At 36.1% G+C, this 25599-nt stretch overlaps 1 protein-coding gene across 5 annotated transcripts in view; it reads left to right on the forward strand.

The window, feature by feature from the left end:
- Positions 1-7302: 7302 nt before the first annotated feature.
- The window catches only part of plekhg4b (pleckstrin homology domain containing, family G (with RhoGef domain) member 4B), a 56967-nt gene continuing 38670 nt past the window's right edge, over positions 7303-25599 (forward strand). For 2 of the 5 annotated variants that reach the window (XM_081388088.1, XM_081388090.1), the window contains exon 1: positions 18172-18374. In XM_081388088.1, coding sequence (XP_081244214.1) covers positions 18324-18374 — 51 coding nt within the window. In that variant the 5' untranslated portion in view covers positions 18172-18323. Of the gene's footprint in view, positions 7336-18171; positions 18375-25599 lie in introns of those variants that run through there. The other 3 variants (XM_081388091.1, XM_081388089.1, XM_081388092.1) reach the window with 2 other exon arrangements.

The following is a 25599-nucleotide window of genomic DNA, read 5'->3' on the forward strand; positions in this document are numbered from 1 at the left end:
TCCATTGAAAGTCAATGGACGGCATACTGTCAATGTCCAGAAAGGCAATAAAGACATCATCAAAGTAGTCCATGTGACATCAGTGGCTCAATCTTAAGTTTATCAAGCGACGAGAATACTTTTTGTGTGCAAAAACAAACAAAAATAACAACTTTATTCCACTATTCATTTCCTTCTCTCTAGGCCTCGAGTGAGTTCACGTAGTGTTTTTGCGTAGCGCGTCTGTGTTGTACGTCACACGCATCACACATGACCAGCGTCGGCCAATAGTGAGCCTACATGTGACGTACAACATAGACGCGCTGCGCAAAAACACTACGTGAAATAGCTCGAGGCCTAGAGAGAAGGAAATGAATAGTGGAATAAAGTCGTTATTTTTGTTTACTTTTTGCGCACAAAAAGTATTCTCGTCGCTTGATAAACTTAAGATTGAGCCACTGATGTCACATGGACTACTTTGATGATGTCTGTATTGCCTTTCTGGACATGGACAGTATGCCGTCCATTGACTTTCAATGGAGGAACAGAAAGCTCTCGGACTAAATCTAAAATATCTTAAACTGTGTTCCGAAGATGAACGGAGGTCTTACGGGCTTGGAACGACATGAGGGTGAGTCATTAATGACATCATTTTCATTTTTGGGTGAACTAACCCTTTAAGTCTGTTCAAACTGACTCATTCTCTAAACTGTAAATCCTCAGAGTCAGAGGTGGTTGTAGTATTAAAACATACTGTACGTCATCAAGTGTATTTTTGGCATTTAGCACAAAAAGACCAAACTCTACAGGGATCCATCTTGAACAAACACTTTACCAAACAGGAAAGAGCCATTACAGAGATAACTGTGCAAATGATCTAGTTTACATAAGAACAGCCATTATGTGACATTGTGCCCCTAATTTTTGATTATAAAGTTTGTCAAGTTTTGTTTGGTTGCAACAAATCATCATTTTAGAATGATTTCTGAAGGATCATGTGACACTGAAGACTGGAGTAATGATGCTGAAAATTCAGCTCCGATCACAGGAATAAATTACATTTTAAAATATATTTACGTGGAAAAATTATTTTAATAATGTAATAATATCTCATAATATTACTGTTGTTTATACTGTATTTTTCAGCCTTGATGAGAATAAAAGACTTCTTTCAAAAACTTACACAAATCTTAATGATTCCAAACTTTAGTGCATAACCCTGACTGAAACCACACAGATATCTCCTAAAGTGTGACAATTTATGCTTCATGCAATCAGTACATTATCTTTTGTAGAGCCATTAAAGCCTAATTGGCTTTTGACAGTTTGACCTCACTGTTATTTACACTACAATCATCATGACTTTTACGTTTTTGCATTTGGCAGACGTTGTTTTCCATTGCATTCGAGGTACACATTCCATCCGTTCAAAAGCATTTGAATTATCTTTTATGAGAGGGAGGTTTGTGCATCTGGTTATTTTGTGTATGCTTGGTTGCATTAGCAGTGCTGCTCGTGCCTCAGTTTTGAAGAACTTCTCTTGAGATAGGAACTATCCTCTGGAGAGGAGTATAATTAACCCAAATGAAAACAGGAAGTACCTCGCCCACGTGCTCAATCTGCATCCCTCCCCACGGGTGTTCATTTACTCCTCTTGCCTTTATGTTGCGACATAGGACGAACTCAAGGGAGTGTGTCGTGTCTCATGCCTCTCGCTCATTTCTGAGCCTTTACTGGAAATGCATGGGGCTGGTTTCCGGAAACACTCTTCAATTATCTCCCAACGTCCACAAGTGGAAATATACATGCTCCTTTCATGCTGTTGAATATTTCTAGGGATACACCGATATGAAAATTGTAGCTGATACAATAACCGATAAATTGGCCAATAAATCTAATTCCAAATTTTGTATGTATTTATTGAGAGCCTGAGTAGAAAAACAAAAGCCTCAGCATTGAAAGCCGTATCCCATGATAATTTTATGGAGCCCTTATGAGAGACTTGCGCTGCACATGTTGCACTTAACCAGATTTTCCTTTTTGAAGTGATTGCAATCATATTTCAAGCAATTCAAAACCATTATGGCGAACAGAGTGTCTCACCTGGAGGAAATAAAACATTATTAACATAACGATAACATAAAACATTTAAATATATCGACCGCTACTGACATGGGGGCCGATATATCGTGCATCCCTAAATATTTCAATGTGAAACAAATTCAGGTAACAGTCTTAGGAGCTATTCACACACAACTATTTTTTGCAAGCAAAGGAAATTGACGGATATTGATTTTTTATAACGATACCAATACCGGTTATATGCATGTTTAATAACCAATATGCAAACCCACCTTTATTTAGTGTTTTATTTCTGTTTTTGACACAATGATACACTGTAAAAAATAATTCTGTAAAAAAACGGTAAAGTATTGGCACCTGTGGTTGCCAGCATCATACCGTAAAAATACGGCGTGTTACTGTTAATGTTTAAACAGCTATATGCTGTTAAATTACAGTTTCAGACTGTAGCTGACAAAACGGTATTTAGCTGTTCAAAAACAGTAACATACCGTATTTTTACGGTATGATGCTGGCAGCCACAGCTGCCAGTAGTTTACCGTTTTTTTACAGAATTATTTTTTTACAGCACTGAACTAAAACATTTTATTTAAGACTTATGTCAGAACTGTAATTTCTGCAATTTCACTCCCTCCTTGCATATAAAACAAAACATACTTTTACATCAATAAATAGAGGAGTCTGTAAAAGTGCAAAAAAACAAAGTGCACTGTCATAGTGAATCCGATATTACAAAACCGATGTCCGAAAAATGCTTAAATATCAGGGAAAATATTGGTTGTTCTCTTAAAGAGATTTGATTTTCTTTTTGCTATTTTAACTTTGCGCTTCACACTTTTAGAGCGGCATGTCATGCAAGAGACACTGCAAAACACGCAAGGTGCGAGCGCAACGGTCAAGCATGTCTAGAACATATGTACCAGAAAATCAATAGAAAAGTAGCGCAGAGGAATGCAAAAACAGCCCTTCAAGTTAGTGATATCACTAATAATGGTAACATCTTTAAAACAAAATAATGTCTAAATTAAATATCTAAAAATTCCCCAAGTTTGTCAATGTTTTTGATTATTTTAAGCATCATTTTTACTAGTGCTTTGAACAAACACGACACCCTAGCTTCAAATTTTGCATCAGAAACTGTCAAAATGTAGTTTCTTTTTTTATTTGTGCTGGTTCAGCTTTGCATGACTTTTCTAATGATTTGAGAAACATCACCCTATTAGTTTCTGTGTAATAGTTTCTTTTCTATTGGTCCTTTATCAAAAAAATATGAGAGAAAGGCGATACTTTTTTTTATATCCCCCAGTTTTGATCATTTTTGAAGCATGACTTTTACTAGTGCTTACATTGATTTGAACAAACACATCACCCTAGTTTTGCATCAGAAAATGTCAAATGTAGTTTATTTTTTTACTAGTCCTTTATCAGAAATATCTAAAAGCTTTTATTTTTATATCCCCATGCAAATTTGTTAATGTTTTTGATCATTTTTGAAGCATGACTTTTACTAGTGCACACAGTGATCTGAACAAACAACACTATAGTATTAGTTTTGCATCAGACAATAATTGTAGTTTATTTTTCTCTTTGTAAGAGAGAATTTGCTAAAATGCAGTTTTGTAGTTTTACTTTAACTTTGCATATAGGTCAACAGATGAGTCACGTCCACAGCTTCTCATAAACTACTCCAAACCACAATGACATTTTCTGTGACCTGAAGAAAATGCCCATCTGAGATATTTACAGTCTTTCTCATTTGAACGCAGGACTGAAGCTCTACTGTGGAAATCTACCTGTTCATTCATCCATCTCTGACTCACTTGCTGTGAATGTTTCAAAGCCTTTAGCAAGTTTGTCCTGCATAAATTCTTCTTCCATTGGCCTGTAATTTTTGTCCTTTCCTCAGTAAATGAAAGACTCGACTAACCCTAAGCCTAACAATCCAGGTGTTTGATATACAGCTGCCATTAGCCTCTCTTCCTTCTCACCCTAATCGCAGCCTTTCAAAATCATATCCCTGGACTTATCTTATTATCAATCATGGCATAGTTTGTTATTAAATGTTATGCATCAATTTGATTTTATTAAAAGAAATCCTATTTTCAAAATGCATTTCTTCAAATTGCTTAGAATCAGCATAAATCTGTTTATTTTGAAAACAAATTGATTCTGTTAAAAAGTATAAACTGGTTAAAATGTGGAACAAGCAATATTCAGTTAAAAAGTATGAGATTGAAAGATATTTAATTTATTGAAGATAAATATATTAAACCTGGTTAATAGTTTAACATCTTTACTGTTTCATGTATGACTGACAAATATGCATCATATTAAGTTTATGTTATAACTCAGTGATCCAAATGCATGAAAATGTTATGTGCAATCCATTTTTTGATTTTTTGAGGTTTAAAATTAGTAGTTCATCCAAAAATGAAAACGATATCATTATCCACTCATCCTTCATTGAATTCCTGCTTTCGGTTTGATCATTGCAACTCTGTTTGAGTGTGGAACAGAGAATGAGATTTGCGAGCTGCAACAGAAGGGAAGATTTTGATTGAATGGCAAATATTAACATGCATTTTGTCACACAGACCTGAAATATACAGCGCACGTGTTGTAGTGAGGTCTGATATGATTGTCCTTTTGTTACTATGAAGTGAAGATTCATGGATGTGTTCAGCGGGTTTGAAACGACATGAGGGTGAGTAAATAATGACACAGTTTTCAGTTTTTGGGTGAATGAGTCCATTACGCTACTGACTGGTGGTCTCTGATCTAAAGCTCAGACAGGTTTTTATTGATATGAAGGAGGAGTTTTGTCTAGTGTGGAATGCACACCTGCAGGTGTTTGCTGAGTGTTTCCTGTAATCCATGTGACAAAAGAGCCTGACATCTGGTCTCATCTGGGCTCAGTGCTGTGTGTGTGTGTGTGTGTGTGTGTGTGTGTGTGTGTGTGTGTGTGTGTGTGTTCCACTTCTCAGACTACTGTTCAAAAGTTTGGGGTTGGATTTTTTAACGTTTTTGAAACTTCTGCTCACCAATCAATGTTGAAAACTGTTGTTCTGCTTATTGTGGAAACCGTGATGCATTTTGTTTCTGGATTCTTTGATGAATAGAAAGTTCAAAAGAACAGCTTTTATTTTGAAATAGAAATCTTTTGTAACATTATAAGGGCCAGATTTACCAAACAGGGCAAATAAGAGCGTAATCCCATAAAAGCGGCGTAGGGAGTGTAAAGTTCAGCGCTTGATCTACTGACGACACACACATTACAGAACAGACACAGCTGGATCATTTCCACAATGACCAACACAATCTAGAGCAGCGCAAATTACAGTCTGGTTTAAGACGTGCTTTTTTGGGGCGTTAAATAATGGCGCAAATACCAGTAAATTGACGAGTACAAACCTTCATTTAAATACTCTCCTCCCATACATTTTGCATCTGAAAGGGAAACTCATACAAATGCAAATGCAATAAGTTCAGCCGCAAAAATAACCCTGTCCACATCTTTCAGCGCTCATTTTTCACTGTGTGTCTAGTAAATCCTGACAGTAGTTTTTTAACACCTAAAGAGGGTTTGTGCTGGAGCAAGCTGTTAGTAAATCTGGCCCTAAATGTCTTTGCTGTCACGTTTGATCAATTTAATGCAGCCTTGCTGAATAAAAGTATTCATTTCATTAAAAAAGTCTTACTGACCCCAAACTTTTGAATGGATGTACTGAGGCATTAGATACAAGAGGTTGCACTTTATTTTACAGTACTTGCATGTACTTAGGCTACCTAGAAAGGACTGGGTAATATAAGGTAACTACAGGGGTTAAGGTTAGGTTTAGGGGTAGGTTCAGGGTTAGTACCTAGTTATTACCCAGTTATTGTAATTACTGTAATAAGTACATAGTTTGTACATGGGAAACAGAACTGTAAAATAAAGTGCTACCATACAAAACAAGTGGCATCTGCAAACACTTGATGCTAAAGGTTTTACTTTTCTGAGCCACCTCAAGGTCATTTTTTGTGGCTGTCTGAAGTCAGTTCACGCAAGTGTCCCATTCAGCAGAATAACCACAGGTGTAGTTTAACTATTAAATTATTAAAGGTGCTCTAAGCGATGTCGGGTGACGTCACTTCTTGTTGACGTTTGAAGTATTGTCAAACAAAACGGAGGCTAGCTCGACCCTCCCTCTTCCTCATCCCGTCCCCCTCCCCCTCCGTGCTTCCTGAAACAGTCCTGAACCATTTAGAAAAACCAAACTGGATTTACCCTGTCCAGCAAAAACAGAGCCATCTGAATGTCGGATTGGAAGTTCCTTCTCCTTTTCCCTATTCTTTGCTATTTGTTCATCGGAACGTCATCTCTTTGGTCATGTGTTGGCCGTATCAAAATTCAAGAGAATATAGGCTAATTGTAACTTTAGTCGTTGTCGTTGTTAGGACATCTCTCCTCTAGCTAACTTCCCTCTTCATGCTTCTCTCTCCTCCACTCCCCGCACGCACACTAACACTGGAACACTGTTTGTTATGTTTCGTGGTCCAGGCTGGGCCAGTTTGTTTTTGTTGCCGTTTGTGGAGCCTGGGCTGTCTACAGAGAACGCGTTTTTTTACAGTGTGTTCAGGGGACAGGCAGCTAGCGGATAGTGAGGAGATGTTTGCTGGATGTGACAAAACATTTTGGGCCTAAAAACACGTGACATCGCTTAGAGCACCTTTAAATTAACTATCAACATGATCCAAAACGTTTAACAATTAACCAGAAATGAAAGTGTAATTCGGTGTGTCCGAAATCGCATGCAGTCGCATATACGTAGGCACTACATTTGAATGTGAACTTACTTCACAACTGTTCTATATGGTATGAATATGTGTATGAACAAAATTTGTGAAATGATTTACTGAAAATGAGTTGTGTGCACTTATTTGCTATTGTGAGAAGGATTAACATCCAGCATGCTTGCTTTACCGTTATGATGACCCTATCGTTTTTCTCAAGATAATGTTCTAGTAAGTGTGCTCACTTCAAGGCTTTGGCACAAACCCCTGCAGTCACACTGCGATAAAATACTGCCGGACAGTACGGACGGAAGAAAGATGGAAGAAACAGATTAGCTGAGAGTGTCACGCCCCACTGAAGACTTATCTGAGGTTTGATGTGTTCCTCAGGCCAGCCGGAGTGAGTGATGAAACATGTGGCGTGTGTGTGGTTAGACAGCTGTCGGCACAGTCCAGCGCTTCGGATCAGACGGCTGTGAGGCGAAGGACAGCGACACGAAGGTGAGCGCTGCTAAAGTTTCAGCTTTTTTTGACATCTTCATTAAATGTCTAGCTTTTATTCAGTTTTAGTTCAGTTTTAGTTATTTTAGTTCTTCAAGTTAAACTAAAAGCTAGCTGACTAGCTGAAATAAAATATTTTTTTTTTGTTTTATTTAATTTAAGTTTTTTTAACATATTTTTATTTCAAGTAGCAAAATATAAATTTATATTTTTTTTGTTATGGTTAGTTTCAGTTAACTAGAGTATAACCCTGGTGGACTTCTGTGCTAGTTTGTTCCAGCATGTTTTAAATGTTTAAATGTCTATTTTTCTGAAATATCCATTGAGTTTCTTGTTTGTTTTTTTTTGACATATTAACTTAAACATCTTTAAAACATTTTAATGTATATTTATTGTGTCCGCAAAGGGAAAAAGGGAAGATTATACTGAACAAGATCCATTGCTTCCACATATCAATTTTTCATGTTTGCCAGATATTTTCTTAAAAATTACGGTAACACTTTATAAGGTCCCATTAGTTAACATTTCTTAATCAATTAACTAACAATGAGCAATACATTTCTTACAGTATTTATTAATCTTTTGACGTTAGTTAATTGTTAGTTAGTTCAGTTGTCATTCATGTCAGCTCATATTGATTACATAATATTAACAGATACAACTTTTGATTTTAATAATGTGTTTGTAAATGTTGAAATTAACATTAACTAAGATTAATAAATGCTTTAGAAGTATATTTCATTATTAGCTCATGTTAACAAATGAAACCTTATTATAAAGTGTTACTAATGCATTTGTTTCAACACAAACTTTTCACTTGCAGTTAGTTTAACAAAAACAACAGTAGCATAAATGTTCTTCTGCTTTATTTTTTGCTTCACTAATATTCAAAGTTTCATGGCTTTCAGAAACTAAGGGTTCTCCCAATGTTATGGGTAAGATTAAAGTTGTACTTTTCTTCATAGATGTTCACTTTGGCACTGTTATTTTGTGACTACAAGCTGTGTTTACTGACCTTTAACCTCAAGTCTGAACTCTGTGTTTGGGTCAAGGTAGTTTTCCTTCTCCATTTGGCCTGTGTGTGTTGGATCACATTCCCAGAGTCAAACCTCTGATATCACAAGGGTGTGTGTGTGTTTGTGTAACGTGAACCCTCGGTTCTCCAGCCACCTGTGCTTACGGTATAGAGAAGACAGTGGGCTTTGTGTTGGCAGGTCTGTATGTCTGAACACACACGCTCGGCAGGGGGCGGCTGGATGACAGGTGCGAATGATCCCTGGAGTTCCTCTGCGATAAAATACTGTGTGCAGTGACAACTGAGAGCCACCATGTACACTACTGGACAGAAGTTTCTGAAAGAAGTCTCTTCTGCTCACCAAGGCTGCATTTATTTGATCGAAAATACAGTAAAAACGGCATTATTGTGAAATATTATTACAATTTAAAACAAGTGTGTGTTATATTTTAAACTGTAATTTATTCCTGTTATCAAAGCTGAATTTTCAGCATCATTACTCCAATCTTCAGTGTCACATGATCCTTCACAAATCACTCTAATATGCTGATTTGCTACCAAGGAAATATTTACTACCAAGTAAGATAAAAAAAAAAAAAAAAAAAAAAAATGCAAAAGTGACAGTAAAGAATTCAAATGTTCCAAAACTGGATTTCTGTTTTAAATAAATGCTGTTATTTTTAACTTTCTATTCATCAAAGATTCCTGAAACAAAATGTATCACAAAATTATTGTGCAGCACAATTGTTTTCAACACTGATAATTATCAGAAATGTTTTTTGAGCTTAGAATGATTTCTGAAGGATCATGTGACACTGAAGACTGGAGTAATGATGCTGAAAGTGAAAATTCAGCTTTGATCACAGGAATACATTACATTTTAAAATAAATTCAAATAGAAAACAATTATTTAAAATTGTAATAATATTTCACAATATTTGTGATCAAATCAATGCAACCTTGGTGAGCAGAAGAGACTTCTTTTAAAAATATTCCAAGCCAGTGGTGTAAATTGTAGTAGACGTTTGACTGCCAGTTAGCATCATTTTCTGTGCAAGAACTGACCACCCAGAGTGTTGAGGTTTGGCTGTTAGTCTCGACCGTTAACCCCTGCTGGTAAATACCGTAACTACACCATTGGAAGCAAAAGAAACCGTGGTAAAAACAAAACAAACTGTGATCAAACACATGTTAAGGTCTTTTTGGTTGCTACTTTTGAACAGCCATCAACAGAAATTATTATTCAAATTAAAAATGGGTCTGATCACAGGTTTGTTTGTTTTTTTGTCTTGTGGTTTAGACTGGGATGAAATAGACTGGCATGAAAAACAACAGCAATAAACTAGCAGAATATAGAAATCTGCAGCCAGTTACAACAAACCACTAAAGTGAAGAAACCCATTAGTGATAATACCATACAATTATAACTAAGGCCTTTCTTAACTTGCTTGTTATGCAAGTTGTAATGGTTTGTTGCTGTGTCTACTTGCAAACAAGTACTCAAACTTTAAGATTAAGCAATATTGTTATGCATTTTAACTTTTACCCCCGGTTTCACAGACAAGGCTTAAATCTAGTCCCAGATTAAAATGCATGTTTGATCTGTTTTCAATGAAAGCATCTTGCACTTGCATATCTTAAAATATGTCAGTGTCATAATAGTTTTTTCTCAAGATGCACACCAGTAATGTGTTTTTCTAAGGCACGTTTATAACAGATACTTAAATGTCCTAATTGAACTTAGGTCTAATCCTGGCTTAATCTAAACCCTGTCTGTGAAACCAGGCATTAGACCTTTTCCTCAATTCTTAAATTACATTTTTGATTCAATTTAGTAACAATTGCTGTTTAAAATGATTTCTTTGATTGAAAAGAACAAATATTTAAATATCCAGATCTTGTGTATATGGAATACTGGAAAAAACATAATGTTTTCAGCCGTGCGGCCCGGTCCAGCTGTGGGACGGGGTGTCTGTTTTTAATGAGCATCTATTAGCTGCATCGTTGAGACTGATTGTTTGCGACTGAGTTTGATGAATGTTTGAGTCTGTCCTCACCAAACACTGAAAGTGTGGTTAAATATAAACCCTCGAGCCTCTCCCATTATCTCCATGTGGTCTAAACACTGTTTGACTGGGAGGTCAAGTAGTTCCCTTAGAAGGACATACTGCGGGTCGGTGTGTGTTTTCTGAATGTACACTTATTCTTGACGTTCTGCTTCCCAAAATATACAATGCACATTCGGATCGGACCTGGTTAGGAAGAATGCAATTTCTTTATTATCTAGGTTGTATAAAAATATGATTAAATACAACATCTCTTAAAAAACCTGTTATCTTTTCAGAAAATATCTCAAAATTGTCATGAAGTCGACTCCATTTGTTTCTGTTTTTACTTCTCTTAAAGTTGTGTAGGAAAAAAAAACATTTTCAATTGCTTCATAGATAGAAATGTGATTAATTAGAGAGTAAATGCTGAAGTCTGATGCTTCTCAGCCCCACATGTGTCTCATCTGCAGTTTCAGAAAACATCGCAACATTCTCATGCATTTTTTGTTTCTGTTGTTATTTCTCCTAAGGAATTGTAGGATTGTCTTACATTGAGCATTGGGCTATGGACGAGCAACCTTTAAGCAATATTGAGTCTGTTTCCCAAAATAGCCTACACAATACACACTCAAATTGGCTCTGACTAGGAAGGAAAAATCACCAATCCAATCTCTTTAATATCTAACCGTTTCATAGGATTTTTTTTTTAGAGACAGCAAATTGAGTCTTTGCTTCTCAGATTTTCTCAAGCTCAGGTACAGTAATCTCAAGTAAATTTCTCTCTTGTACAGTTAAAATATCTCAAAATTGTCTTTCTGACACACTTAAATTAAACTGAACTCCATTAGCTACAGAAGAACAGCTTCTAAGCAATAATTATGTTTTCCAAGTCTGTTTCTCAAAATACACGATACACACTCAGATCTGCATCCTTGGTCGAGTCGTGTCCGTCTGATATCAGGCTTCTGTCTGTGCCGGTCACTCCCACAGTAGAGAAAACATGATTCCCAGACCGTGTGTGTGTGTGTGTGTGTGTGTGTGTGTGTGTGTGTGTGTGTGTGTGTGTTCTCAAGGCCGTGTGAGGTGCTCAGAGCACTAATGTCTCTCTCTCTGCATGACGTCTGCAGACTCACATCTACAGGATCTAGAGAGGATACACACACACACACTGACCGCTGCAAGTAGAGATTCACCTTTGTGAGTAAATTCTGCTTGATATTTTAGATTAATAGCATATCTGATGGAATTATTTGATTAGTTTGATCGGACGAGTCCTGTTCAGAGATGTTGTAAAATGCTCCTGCTGATACACAGTTACCTGGCTGATGAATTTTGTGTTCAGTTTATGAATTTATTGAACATTGGTGTCTTCTTGCTGTTGTAATCCACTTTAAGATGTACAATTCAGCACTTGTGATAACATTTAGAAAGGATTGTTTTTTGCCTGCTACTCCCTGGGAAACATACATTTCCAAAAATACACAGTGTGTGTGTATGGCTATGTGTGCACACACTGCAATTTACAAATTCAAAAGTTTGGGGACAGTAAGATTTTAATTTAATGTTTTAAAGTCTCTTCTGCTCGACAAGCTGCATTTATTTGATCAAAAATACAGTAATATTGTGAAATATTAAAACAATTTACAAGAATTTATTCCTGTAATGCAATTTTCAGCTTAATTTCTCTAAAGTCTTCAGTGTCACATGATCCTTCAGAAATCATTTTAATCTGCTGCTCAAGAAACATTTATTATTATTATCAATGTTACAAACAGTTCAAAAGACAACATTTATTTGAAATAGAAACCTTTTGTATCATTATAAATGTCTTTACTGTCACTTTAGATCAATTTAACGCTTCCCTGCAGAATAAAAGTATCATTTTTTTTAAAAAGGTAACACTTTATTTTAAGGTGACGTAGTAACTCGTTACTACATGTACTTAAATAACAGTAAATTATGCATAATTACATGCATCCTTACACCAAACCCTAACCGTAACTCTATAGTAAGTACATGTAGTTAATTAATATTACTCAGTACCTTAAAATAAAGTGTTACCAAAAAATGTAAAAAAACACTGAATGGTTGTTTATTATAATGACTAATGTTGAAAACCTCAAACTGTCCAGTTTATGAGTGCATTACTAGTTAAGTCCTCCTCTGAAACTCTAGAGAAATAATCAACATCTTAAAGAGATCTCGTGTGTGATGTTTCTTTATGGTCTGTGTTGTATTCAGACGTATCACTTTTGTCCGAGGATGATTGACACCAGCAGTGAAGAGAGCTTTTAGGGAATCTGCAGTGTTTTTGCCACGAGGTCATCAGGAAGTGTTGCAGTAAAGCGCGGGTGGCCTGCAGTGAGATCAGGGTGTCACATTCCACAGCAGGGTGAGTGTGTGTGTGAGTGTGTGTGTGTGTGTGTGTGTGTGTGCAGGACAGTCCCGTCCGGGCTTCCCCTCCTCGGCAAACACTGATGTCAAACTGACCGGCATTGGACGTCAGCACACGCCACATCTGTCAATCAGAGACGCTCATGCCATCTCAAAATATGCCAATGCTCCAACTCAGTGCGTTGACAAGCAGGAGACAGCTTTGTTTATTCTCAGCATTTAAAGACAGATGCATTCTGATTGGCTGTCGAAGTTTTAAGCGTTCATCAGCCGAAAAAAAAAAAACTAATTCTCTGAAAGTATTTCCAATTATATTGTTTCTCTGTGCCGTTATGTTGATAGTCGTGGTGTGTGGTGGACTTCACTATTCACTATTTTTCAGAGAAGAAAAATAAGTTATTTTGTGTGGGCGAGTGATTGAGAGAGTTTGTGTGTGTGTGTGTGTGTGTGTGTGTGTGTGTGTGTGTGTGTGTGTGTGTGTGTGTGTGTGTGTGTGTGTGTGTGTGTCAGCATAGGCCTATTAGAATGATTTCTGAAGGATCATGTGACACTGAAGACTGGAGTAATGATGCTGAAAATTCAGCTTTGATCACAGGAATAAATTACATTATAAAATATATTCACATAGAAAACAGCTAATTTAAATTGTAATAATATTTCACAATATTACTGGTTTTACTGTATTTTTTGATCAAATAATTGCAGCCTTGGTGAGCAGAAGACTTTTTTCAAAAACATTTAAAAAATCTCATTGACACCAAATGATAGTATAACACTGAAGCAGCAGCACTAATATTCTTACTTTAAGTTTCTCATTCTCTTCAGAAGACCGATTAGAATAAAATGTTGGCAAGTAATATTCACAATCTCATTAATTCCTGACAGAGCAGATGTTTGGCTCGAGAGCTGTTTTGAGTTTGCGGTGGACACTGGTTATCTCGCACACTTGAGTTATGATTATGGGAAAGCGAGCGGGACTGCTGTGCCCGTCATTGGACTAATTTGTGTTGGTGGTGTTATCAGATGGTGGCTGTCACTGGGGAGGGTCTTATCTGTTTTTTACCATCTCACAAAATGGGGTTTCTACGTTCGAAGAACATATTTTGAGATATTTTCAGCAGCCGCTTTTGAAAAACAGGAAAACACGTGACTGATGTTGATGGCAGATGCTTCTGTGTGTTTTATTCCTCATTATAATGTACCTGTATGCACGAACACATGTTGTTATGCTTCTGTGAGCATCTGTTAATGAGCGGGAACATAACACAGACTGATTTAGCAGGATCATATTTATATTGTTGGTTGAGTTGTTGTTAAGCCACCCGAGAGTGACAGAGAAAAACATTGTGCACAGCCTTGAGTTGAACAGCTTGGTGAACCAAAGCAGTGATTATAGATTAGACCGGCTACTGTGTAGAGATACTTTACCTCTTAAGATAACTTGCACTGCATGCTGGTCTGTAATACACGTTTGAAAACCTGGAATTAAACTGAAATGGTCTGAGAATAATCAAGACATTACAACTTTTTTTGGAGCACAAAAGTATGTGTGTGTGTGTATATATATATATTTGAAGAGTTCAGATGCAAAAGCCTCTAAGTGCCATCTGAAATTTTCTTCTAGAATGATCATTTTTATCAAGCTCATATATTTAAGTTCAGCAATTTCATTTAAATGGCAATGCAAATTACCATTTAAGTGAATTTACTGATATGAGCTTGATAAAAATGATCATTCTAGAAGAAAATTTCAGATGGCACTTAGAGGCTTTTGCATCTGAACTCTTCAAGTATATATTTAGTGTGATTCCTGTTTCCATTGTATCAGTGATTTCTCTGATTCTGTTTGTTCTGGTGGATCTTCAGGATTATATGTACTACTGGGGTTCTTCAGCTGGAGTTTGGTAATTAAATTTGATTTGTTCACTTGATCTGTTAAGTATGTAGTTGAAATCACTCTGTGCTCCTGTAATTTAACTGTATATGAGGCTAAACAAGTTCAGTCTTGACCTGCAGTGTGAAGAACGGCCCCCTAGTGGAGAATCGGATGAATTATCATTAGACTGGATGCCTGAAGAGATACTAGCTCAGTGTTTATTAAAACCCTGAAATACCTCAATCAGATACTAGAGGCATTTCCTCTGTTGTTGTTTTTTTTGTCCACTCATTTATGTAGTGCAATTTCAATATGGTGAAACAGTGCTTTTATTATTCCATTTACTTTTATGCATTTGGAAGACACTTTTATCCAAACTTACATTTTATTCAGAATCTACATTTTATCAGTTCTTGCTTTCCCTGGGAATCAAACCCAAGAGCTTGGCTTTGCTAGTGCCATGCTTTACTGTTTGAGCTGCTGTTTGTCATTATTTACATTAATCTGTAAGCTTTTTTACGTGTAACACAACACGTTCCTTTTGCTCAAACTGTAGAGTCATGGGTTTGATTCCCAGGAAATGCATTAACTGATCAAATGTAGACTTTATATGCAATGCAAGTCGATAACAGCATCTGCCAAATGCATAAATGCGAATGCGTATTTTTCATATAACAGTCGTTCGTAGTGACCATTAATGATAAAAACGTCAAAAAACACCATTGGTACACAATAACAGTTGTCCATAAAACTTGTGCGCAATATTCCAAGTCTTCTGAAGTCATACGACAGGTTTGTGAGAGGAACAGGAACAGAAGTTTTTGACTTGTATGGTGATTTTAGTGTAAGACGTCACTACAAACTTATCAAATGGAAACGAGCTGCATGAAAATTGAGGGTGAATTATTGCTTAAATTGGTTGTTTAGATTGAGATGACAAGATTATGATAAACTGTGGCAAATATTTACACAAAATATTGTGAGATCAGCTAAACCTAGACTTAAATCCTTGCAAATCTCTGAGATGTGTCGCAGTGACTAGTGCTGTGTGTAAAGAATTCAGCTCTTCTAAATATATCCTAACACGATTACCCATACACACTCGCTCCTCTGTGCACTAACAGTCGTTTCATGTGATTCTCTTGGGTTAAGATGATCCCTCTGTGAGAGATGTGTGCTTCAGGTGTACAGATGTTTAGGGTGGTAATGGATGACTCTGACATGTTTGGAGTTACACATTCCGTCGCAGTGTACAGACATGTTCATGCTTTCCACACACTCAGCACAGGTGTGGCACACGCGGCAAAACCTGCAAATAATCATGTTTTACATTTTCATTAACTTTTCTTCCAATCAAATTTTGAATTAACATACTTAATATTTCAATTTAAGTGCATTTAACACAGTTGTGTACAAGAAAATCAAAATCCAAAGTTCCGCTAACTAAGTTTGCTTTTTTTCACATGTTTCTGGTATCTTAGGTTTAGATAAGATAACCTATATATGATTTTGTGCCAGTTCTGGTTTAGGGATTTAGGTATTTCGATAACACTTTAAGGTCTCATTTGTCTCATTAGCAAACATAAACTAGCAATGAGCAACATGCTTTTATTAACCTTTGTTAATGTTAGTTAATAAAAAGTTTCATGTGCATGTTAGTTCACATTAACCAATGCCAACAGATGCAACTTTCGATCTTAAAGTCTATCAGTAAATGTTGAAATTAACATTAACTTAGATTCAGGCTTTAGACATATTTTTCATTGTTAGTTTATGTTATGCAGTTTATTTATGTTAACAATTGAAACCTTATTGTAAAGATTTAATGGAGCTCTCACTTCAAAATCCTTATGCAAGCGAAAGGAGAGAATTTGATGATAAATGTTTTAGTTCATATTGACATCTTCAACTTTTGAGCACAGTTTGGGACATTGTGAGATTCCTGGGGTCTTTTTTTTTCTTAAGAAACATTTAAGACTTTTTAAGAGTCTCCATTTGCTCTCCATTTTAATGTCAGTGCTGTCAAGGAAAAACAACTGAAAAATTTATTCTTTCCTGTGTTAATATTTAGATTCTCATGAAAAGCAGTTAAGACTTAACAGTCTCCAATTTCTCTCCATTTAATGTCACTGTCAAAGAGAATCAATCTATATAAGTGGTTCTTTTCTATGTGAATATTAAGAGTCTGTTTGCTCTTCATTTATTACATATTGAGGAGAATCAGTCAAGATGTAAAAGATGTTTGCTTTGTTTTTATTTACTACTCAATATTTCTCATAATACAGGGAAAATGTTCCTATATATATATACACACACACATATATATATATATATATATATATATATATATATATATATATATATATATATATATATATACAGTGCTATGCATAAGTTTAGACACCCATGCAAAGTTGAATAAAAAGAGGAATAAAAAATCATCTTTTGGAAATTGAAATTAATGCCTTAATTAATTTTTTTGGGAAAAATCCAACCTTTAAGGACACCATTTATGCACCCTGTATTTTAAGGAAGAACATTTATTTATTTACGATACATTATTTATTCACAAAGAAAATTGGTGTCCTTAAAGGTTGGATTTTTCCAAAAAAAATTAATTAAGGCATTAATTTCAATTTCCAAAAGATGATTTTTTATTCCTCTTTTTATTCAACTTTAGCATGGGTGTCTAAACTTATGCATAGCACTGTATATATATATATAGAAACATTTTCCCTGTATTATGAGAAATATTGGGGATTGAAATTTGGTAACACTTTACTTGAAGCCTTTATAGGGGTATTCATAGTCCACGTTGTAATGCATTGTATCTTTTAATAAATAATAGTTCAAATGCATTATAATGTGTGCAGATTACCTGTTACCTCTGAAATTGGTTGTTTGTCATGTGATTTAATGCATTATGCTTTCTAAAGGTGTAACAGCTGAATTATCCACGAAATCATACATTACAAGGCACAATTAATGCATTAAAGCTACTTTTAAAATGCATTATATATATATATATATAAAGGCTTCAAGTGAAGTGTTACATGAAATTCAAAGCGGATTGATTGTTTCTTTTGAACCTTTCGAGTTTGGGTCAGCTTTAGTTTTTGGGATTAGCCATTTCCCTGACAAGATTTAGAGCAGCACTATTGTAGTTGATTGACCTGAGCCACCAATGGCATGCTGATGTCTTCTTTTTTCTTTTTTCCCCTCCTTCTTTTACAAAAGCGACAGCATAAGCTGAAACCCTAGTCCATTTGTTTTGTCAGGACAAAGAGGAGGAGAGGGGGAGGCTTTGGCCGGTCTAAAGTAGGGGGTAGTAAAGGTTTGTTCCCCTGCAGGGCAGTTGTGGACGGGGGTGTTGTTGTGGTTTGTGTGCAGCTCAGATCGTGTGTTTTCTCAGTGCTAAAGGAAATTGCATCAGTATGCATTATCCAGCCGGGAGGAGGGCCGTAGCCGAGCTCGCTGTCTGCCTCTCTCTCAAACGTCCCATTAGAGCCGAGAGACGCCAGCTGACGTAGTCATGGGTGCAGAGGACTCACGCTGCTCAGTGCATGGACTTACACTGGATTAATCAACTAAACGTATTTATTTATTTAGCGTATTTATGTTTCTTCTTGTATCTTGAGTGCGGACGCTGAGCACTATGCACTCCAGAGTGAAGTCGCGGAGCTGCGATAATTACCTGAGTATAAAGGTAAGCGCTGCACTGGTGCGTGTTACGCTCGACACCCTCCCTCCAAACCACAGGTATCATTATGCTTTGAAAAAGATGAGTTATTGTTATTAAACTTTAAATTAAGAAAGCATTCACCACTTCTCCATTGGGATTGTGACAGTCCTATCATACAGGAAAACAGTTTTTCCTAAGGGAAGCTGGTGTTGGGTGGAAAGTATTTCGTTTTCTAGTGTTGAGGCAGTTTACTTCCCTTACAGTCTATATTTCTAGAGTGCTTTATACAGTAATAAACAGGAAAATAATGATGCAAACTTCATTAAAGACATTCTGCTGTTGTTATTCAGCTCAGTTCAGAAAGCACTGACGGTATCATGGTACATCTATATTCACATTCATTTTTTTAGCAGAGGCTTTTATTGAAAGTGACTTACAAACTAGGAAATGTCATGTTGATATATTGATATATATTATTACTAGGGGTGTAATGATACCCTAATTTCACGATTCGATACATAACACGATACTGAACTCACGATACGATATTATTGCGATACTCCAAGACATATAATAAAAGGTTAAGAAAAAATGTACTGTCGATTAAATGCTAAATTTGATATAACATTGTGGGTGTAAATGAATAGGCTTGGACAATGGTGACACCAGAATAAATATATTCATGATTCTGAACCTGGAAATACAGAATTATTTTAGACGAATATGCTTGCACTCTGTCACTGGCTAGATATGTTTAAAATAATGTAGGCAACTTTTTACTGGTAACATAAGACTTATAACATAAGCATTATCAGGACCCACTAATATTCCCCCATTATTATACATTATATTCAATTTTTTATTTTCAAAAATTATATTTAATTTTTATTTTGGGTGAACTATCCATGATACATATTGTCACTATCCACGATACATATTGTTGCATTTTTGTATTGCGATATATTGTGACACGATATATTGTTACACCCCTAATTATTACCATTATTAATTTTTGGTTGTTTTTTTGTTTCGTGTTGACTTAATTCAGTTCTAATATTAGGGATATAGATCCGTGATTTGTAGAAGAAAATAGTTTGCAAGCACAGTGTTAGCAGAAGTTTGACTCAGGTAATGAGTGGCATTAGGACTCGGCTTGGGCTTTTGTGCAGTAATCCACACATCATGGGAGCGGCGTCTTGAATTGATCCCTCAATTAGAGCACTTTTAACTCCTCACGTAATTACCTCTGAAACCATAATTTGCCATGTCACAGCAGGTTTACGGTGTGTTTGAGCTCTGAGAGCTGATGCTGGATTTGTTGTTTACGGTGTGTTTGTGTCATCATGCTGTAATCGCTCATAGATTCACTATAGAGAACCTGTTTCAGAGCAGCTGCGTGTTGCTTTTGTCCTCCCGTGAGTCAATGCACATTCCATCTGTAGACGTCAACCTGTTCGACAGCTGCCAGTCACATCAGGTGCGGCGTTTACAGAACTCGACTTCTTTCAAACTGATGGATTTAGCGAGGGAGGGCACGATTATGGCGTATGGCATTATTCACTGTAAGCTTAACACACATACGCTTTGGAATTTATTCACATTGAACTTGGAAACAATGAAATGTGTTTCCTATAAGAAAGTATTTGTAAACACACATTGCCTTGGTTATAAAGATGTGAATAGTAATATTAATTATAATAAAGTAAATAATAATAAAATTATAAAAAATATATATTTTGTAATAATCAAAAATCATTTTAAAACATCATGCAGTATGTGCATATATATATATATATATGAATATTATAGTATAATAATGATATAATAATAGATGTTTTTATTATAATAATTATATTGAATATTGTTCAGAAAGACTGTGTGTCATATTTCTGTTTCTGAAATGCTGTTCTTTTGAACTTTCTATTCATCAAAGAATTTCAAAGAAAAAAAAATTCAACATTGAAAATAATAATGAATGTTTTTTGAGCATCAAATCATCATATTAGAATGATTTCTGAAGGATCATGTGACAATGAAGACTGGAGTAATGATGCTGAAAATTCAGCTTTCATCTGAGGAATAAATTACATTTTAAAATATCTTAAAATAGAAAACGGTAATTTTAAATTGTCATAATATTTCACAATAATACTGTTTTTTTTTTTGATCAAATAAATGCAGCCTTGGCGAGCAGAAGAGACTTCTTTTAAAAACATAAAAAATCTTACCGATCTAAAGCTTTTGACCAGTAGTGTGTGTAAATATATATATATATATATATATATATATATATATATATATATATCACACTTGAAATAGTTAACACTGGGTTATCTTGCTTCACTTCACATTGCTCATAATTTTCCTGGGGTTAACAACTAATCCTGGGTATTCATAAACTGTACACTCCTAAACTGTGGGTAAACGTCCTTATTTGCATATTTTCGCTCTCGTTGTCATTGTTTGGACAAACCTAACAAGCGTCCTGTTTACATAAAGGCTCTAGAATTGTGCATCCTCATATTATATAGTGCCAACTGTATTATCAAGTTTATACTGAAATGACTGTACGTGGTTCATTTCGATGGTCCACTTTAGACAGTCTACTGACTATAAGTAACTTTGCAAATGCATGTCATCTCACTGTCATTAGAGTATTAGTAGACTCTATGCTTAATATTTGCTTACACTTTATTTTGATGCTTCTCAACAGATATACTACTGACTATAAGTAACTTGACAACTACAAGTCAACTTATTCTACTAACCGAACCCTAACAACTAACCATAACCTGACAGTCTACTACAGTCTACTAATACTCTAATGAGAGTGATGTAGTTGCAAAGTTACTTATAGTTAGTAGAATGTCTGAAGTGCACTATTGAAATAAAGAAAATAAACGTTTTCTTCTCTCGAATTGTTATGTTTCAATTGAACTGTGACAGCATGCAGTGTTTCCATGACTGCCAAACGCATTTGAATATGAGGCCTGTGAATGGTTGTTGTTTGCTGAGCATCTATATAACTGAACACGTTTGGCTCCTCAATGCGGGGTCACCAGCACAAATGCTGTGCTAACCCTTGTTCAGCATGGCGTATCTCAACTCTGCTGTTGACCCGTTGTATTTCCCTCTCTATAATCATGCATTTGTCACAGACAGCTCTATAGATGCATTAAACCTGCTTCGACACCTGCATAGAGGAGGTGTGTGTCTGCGCCGCTGCTCCTCTCCTGTTTCACTCCCGCGGTGTCTTCATGCTCCACTGGAGAGCTGGTGCGCGAGCCCTTTGTCTTCCTGACCCAGTAAAGGACACAGATGCCCTTCCCATCAGACTGTCAGGAGTTCACACATGGTTTGTTTAGCGCTCTCTGGAAGGGCTGGCGTTTAGAGATGCTTCGTTTGGCAAATCGCAGATCCTGCTTAGTTACTGTATGTTTGCAGTGCAGTAAAAGGTGGTTAAGTGGACCTCAAGTCTGTTAGAGCATCAGTGGCACCCGTGATGTCAATGATTTGTAAAAACAACATCTTTAGTGTTCGGTTCAGGGTTCCCACAGTCTTGGGAAAACCTAAAAATTGTGGTTTCCAGGCCTGTAAAAGTCATAGAAATCACTAATATATACACATACAGTATGTAGTATATTGCAGGACATGTAAAACATTTATATAATATAATATAATTTATATAATAAAATGTTATGGAATTAATACATTTGTTTACATATTATATATATCTGAAATTTTCTTCTAGAATGATCATTTTTATCAAGCTTGTATGTTTATGTTCAGTTATTTCACTTTATTGGCCGTGAAAATGACCTATTGTCATTAAAGTGGAATTACTTTCATTAAAGTTTTTTTTTGTCTTTTTTTGTCATTTTTTTTTTGTCATTAAAGGGTTTTTTTTAGGTTTTTTTTTTTCATTAAAGTGAAATTAAAGTGAAATTACATACGAGCCTGAAAAATATAAATGGACATTAATTGACCAAAAGTTGTGGGAACAAGAAGTAAATTCTTGTATTTTCAAACAATTAGCATATAACGACATTGCAAAGCAGCTTAATATATTTCCATTTTACAAAGAAAATGTGAATGGTTCTCGTTATTAATATGAGGCTAACATGTTCTGAGTGGTTGTTATCTTCTTTGTGGTTGCTATGGTGTTCTGGATGGTTGCTAGGGAATTGCTTGGTGGTTGTTATGGTGTTTTAGATGGTTGCTTGCTTGTTAAATCCCCTTGAGAAAATAAGAATTTTTTTTTTCCAGTTTGTTAGTCTGATCACTTAAAAAAAAAAAAGCAAACACAACAAGCTGTATGATTACACATGTCATGTAGACGATGTGTAAAGCAGGTTGTGATCAAATCCCTAAACCTCGGTGTGACCGGCAATAATTGAGATGTTTGACTAAACCAAAGCTAAATGTGCGTCTTAGTGTGGCTGTACCTTCTGTAGCGGATGTCAGAGCAACAGTGTGACACCTGGAATCCATATAATACACACGATATAATTACGGGTCCAGCCAGGTCTCATCCAGCACCTCCACCGTCTGCCATAAACCCCATCAAAGAGGGCGGATTCGGATCCCACACACACATCCACGCTTCCTCCAAGCCCACACTTGTGCTTTGGCTGCTATTAAAAGCTCTTTTACTGGCTTCAGCCAGGTGAAATAACTTTTTCAAGGTTATGGAAATGCGTCAGAAGCTCTCCCTCTGCCCAGTCTTATTTATCTTTCATCTTCAAAGCCTCACTTATCTCCACCTCTCCGTCCAGTGCTGTGTTCAAGTATGTTTAGTCTTCCCAGACTTTAAAAGTGCTGTTTTGGGTAGGGGCGCACTGACACAGATATGCAGGCCGTCCTGAATAGGCTACAGCTTGTAGTTTATACCAACGCAAACGTTTTCGGGTTAAAACATGTTGTTCTAAAGATCTTCAAACCTTCAGACTCCACTCGAGACACTTTGGGAGATCAAACCCCATTCATTAATTTCTGAACGCTCCACGGGAAGTCAAAATAAAAAGCTAGTCTGTGATGTTTTCTAATGTGATAGTTTAGTCTGTGATGTTTTCAATTGATGCGTGAACAAAACTTTATTTGTAGTGCGCCTGTCATCCAGTGATCACAATAATTTGTGCTTTGTTTCTTTTGACCAGCTTTTAAATTCAGCAATTTTATTATGTAATTCAAAGAGTTTTGGTGCTGTTTAAAGGGTTAGTTCACCCAAAAATGAAAATTCAGTCAGTAATTACTCACCCTCATGTTGTTCCAACCCCGTAAGACTTTCGTTCATCTTCAGAACACAAATTAAGATATTTTTGGTTAAATCTGAGAGCTGTCTCACTCCTCCATAGGCTGCTATGTTATTGAAACTTGCCGGCCCAGAAAGTTAGTAAAGACATCGTTAAAATAGTCCAAGTGACTACAGTGACTCAACCTTAAGTTTATCAAGCGACGAGAATACTTTTTTTGTCCGCAGAAACCCCCAAAAATAACGACTATTAACATTGGGTCTCATTCATGAAACATTCGTAAATATACGAGTAAATATGTGAGTGATTTGCGCGTAAAGAGACTGAAAACTCTTCTCCTGATTCACAAATACTTCGTAAACGTCAGATGTGATAGTGAAATGTGTGTGTGTGTTAATGAATTCCAATCAGTCGTAAATGGGAGGCGCGTGCACGCTCATTCTCAATTACCATAAATCCCGCCCATTAAATCCGATTGACAACTATATATGGGCATCATATTATGACACCAAACGAAGGATTTCAACATGTCTTCTCAAAAGCGAATGAAAAAGAGAAATTAATCAGATGCAGAAAATGAAGTTTTAAGTTCATTCAAAACGCCACATTTTATTTTCAAGCTTACATCAGATCCTAAAAAAAAGGAAGATTGGCAGCATATTGATGCAGTTAATGGAGTTTCATCTGTTAATCGAACAGTCCCAGAAGTGAAAAGAGTCCCAGCCCTATTGAAAGCAATTCATTATTTGATTAAAGTGTTCCGTTTGCAGATGCTATTACTGGCTCTCATAATAAAAGTAAAAAGAAAAAACGTATTACTATATATAATATTTTTTCAAAATGCTGTGTAAATATTTACCCGTTTAAGGTGAATTAAAATGCAGCCTTATTAATGAGCAAAACGTTCGGATGTTAAACGCACTATTTACGCGTGGCTGGGAGCAGGTGTAGATTTCTTTCGTACCAACTAACATTTGGAAAATACAAACATTTTAATGAATCCGAAAATTTACGCCAGAACCACTTTACACACGATTTACACAAAAATTCGTTCTGCTCGTGTTTCATGAATGAGACCCCATGTCTTTACTAACTTTCTGGGCTGGCAAGTTTCAATAACATAGAAGCCTATGGAGGAGTGAGACAGCTCTCAGATTTAACCAAAAAAAATCTTAATTTGTGTTCTGAAGATGAACGAAAGTCTTACGGGGTTACAACAACATGAGGGTGAGTGATTACAGACTGAATTATCATTTTTGGGTGGACTAACCCTTTAATGTGACGTGACAGAGCAACCTCAGTTCAAGTGGCGCATGAACTTTACTACTATACAGCACCAAAAAAACATGAATGAACATTAGAAGGAATGTTGAAGGATACAGTACAACTGTACAGTACAACCTAAACTGTATCGTGTCTCATAGTCAGTCGCTCAGTCAGTGTAACCGGGAGTTGGTAGTCTGTGTGTGTACTGTGTATATATATTTATACAGTACCATGGTCTGTCTGAATACTCGATTCTGATTGGCTGGAAGGTCATAACTGGTGAAAATAACTGTTATGTTTACCCTTCCGGTCAAATATTGTGCTGGAAACATCAATGGAAACAACAGCTTTAAGATATTTAAGAAAAGGTTTTAAAACGATTTTAATGCACTTCACTGAGGTTCTTTGCATCATGCATTCAAATTGTTTAATGCACAGCTAGCCGTGGATTATCCCTTACATCATTATTATTATTATTATTTAAATATGATGAAAGGGCCCTTTGGTTTAGTTTATTTTGACAGTCTTGGGTCACGAGGCTTTAGAGGCTCCTGTCAGTCCGAGTTACTGGTCACGCTGGACAGATCTATAATCTTAATTTGTAGCCTGCCACAATAACCTAAAAAAGTACCGTCGAATAATGTTAGAAATCAAGTTGCCTTTCCTCCCATTGTTAGCTTTTCCTCCAAAATGCGGTTCTACTCTCCCCTGCAGTTTGAGCGCTGTGATTA

Source organism: Scardinius erythrophthalmus (assembly GCF_964197995.2).
Source record: "Scardinius erythrophthalmus genome assembly, chromosome: 16".
Classification (NCBI taxonomy): Eukaryota; Metazoa; Chordata; class Actinopteri; order Cypriniformes; family Leuciscidae; genus Scardinius; species Scardinius erythrophthalmus.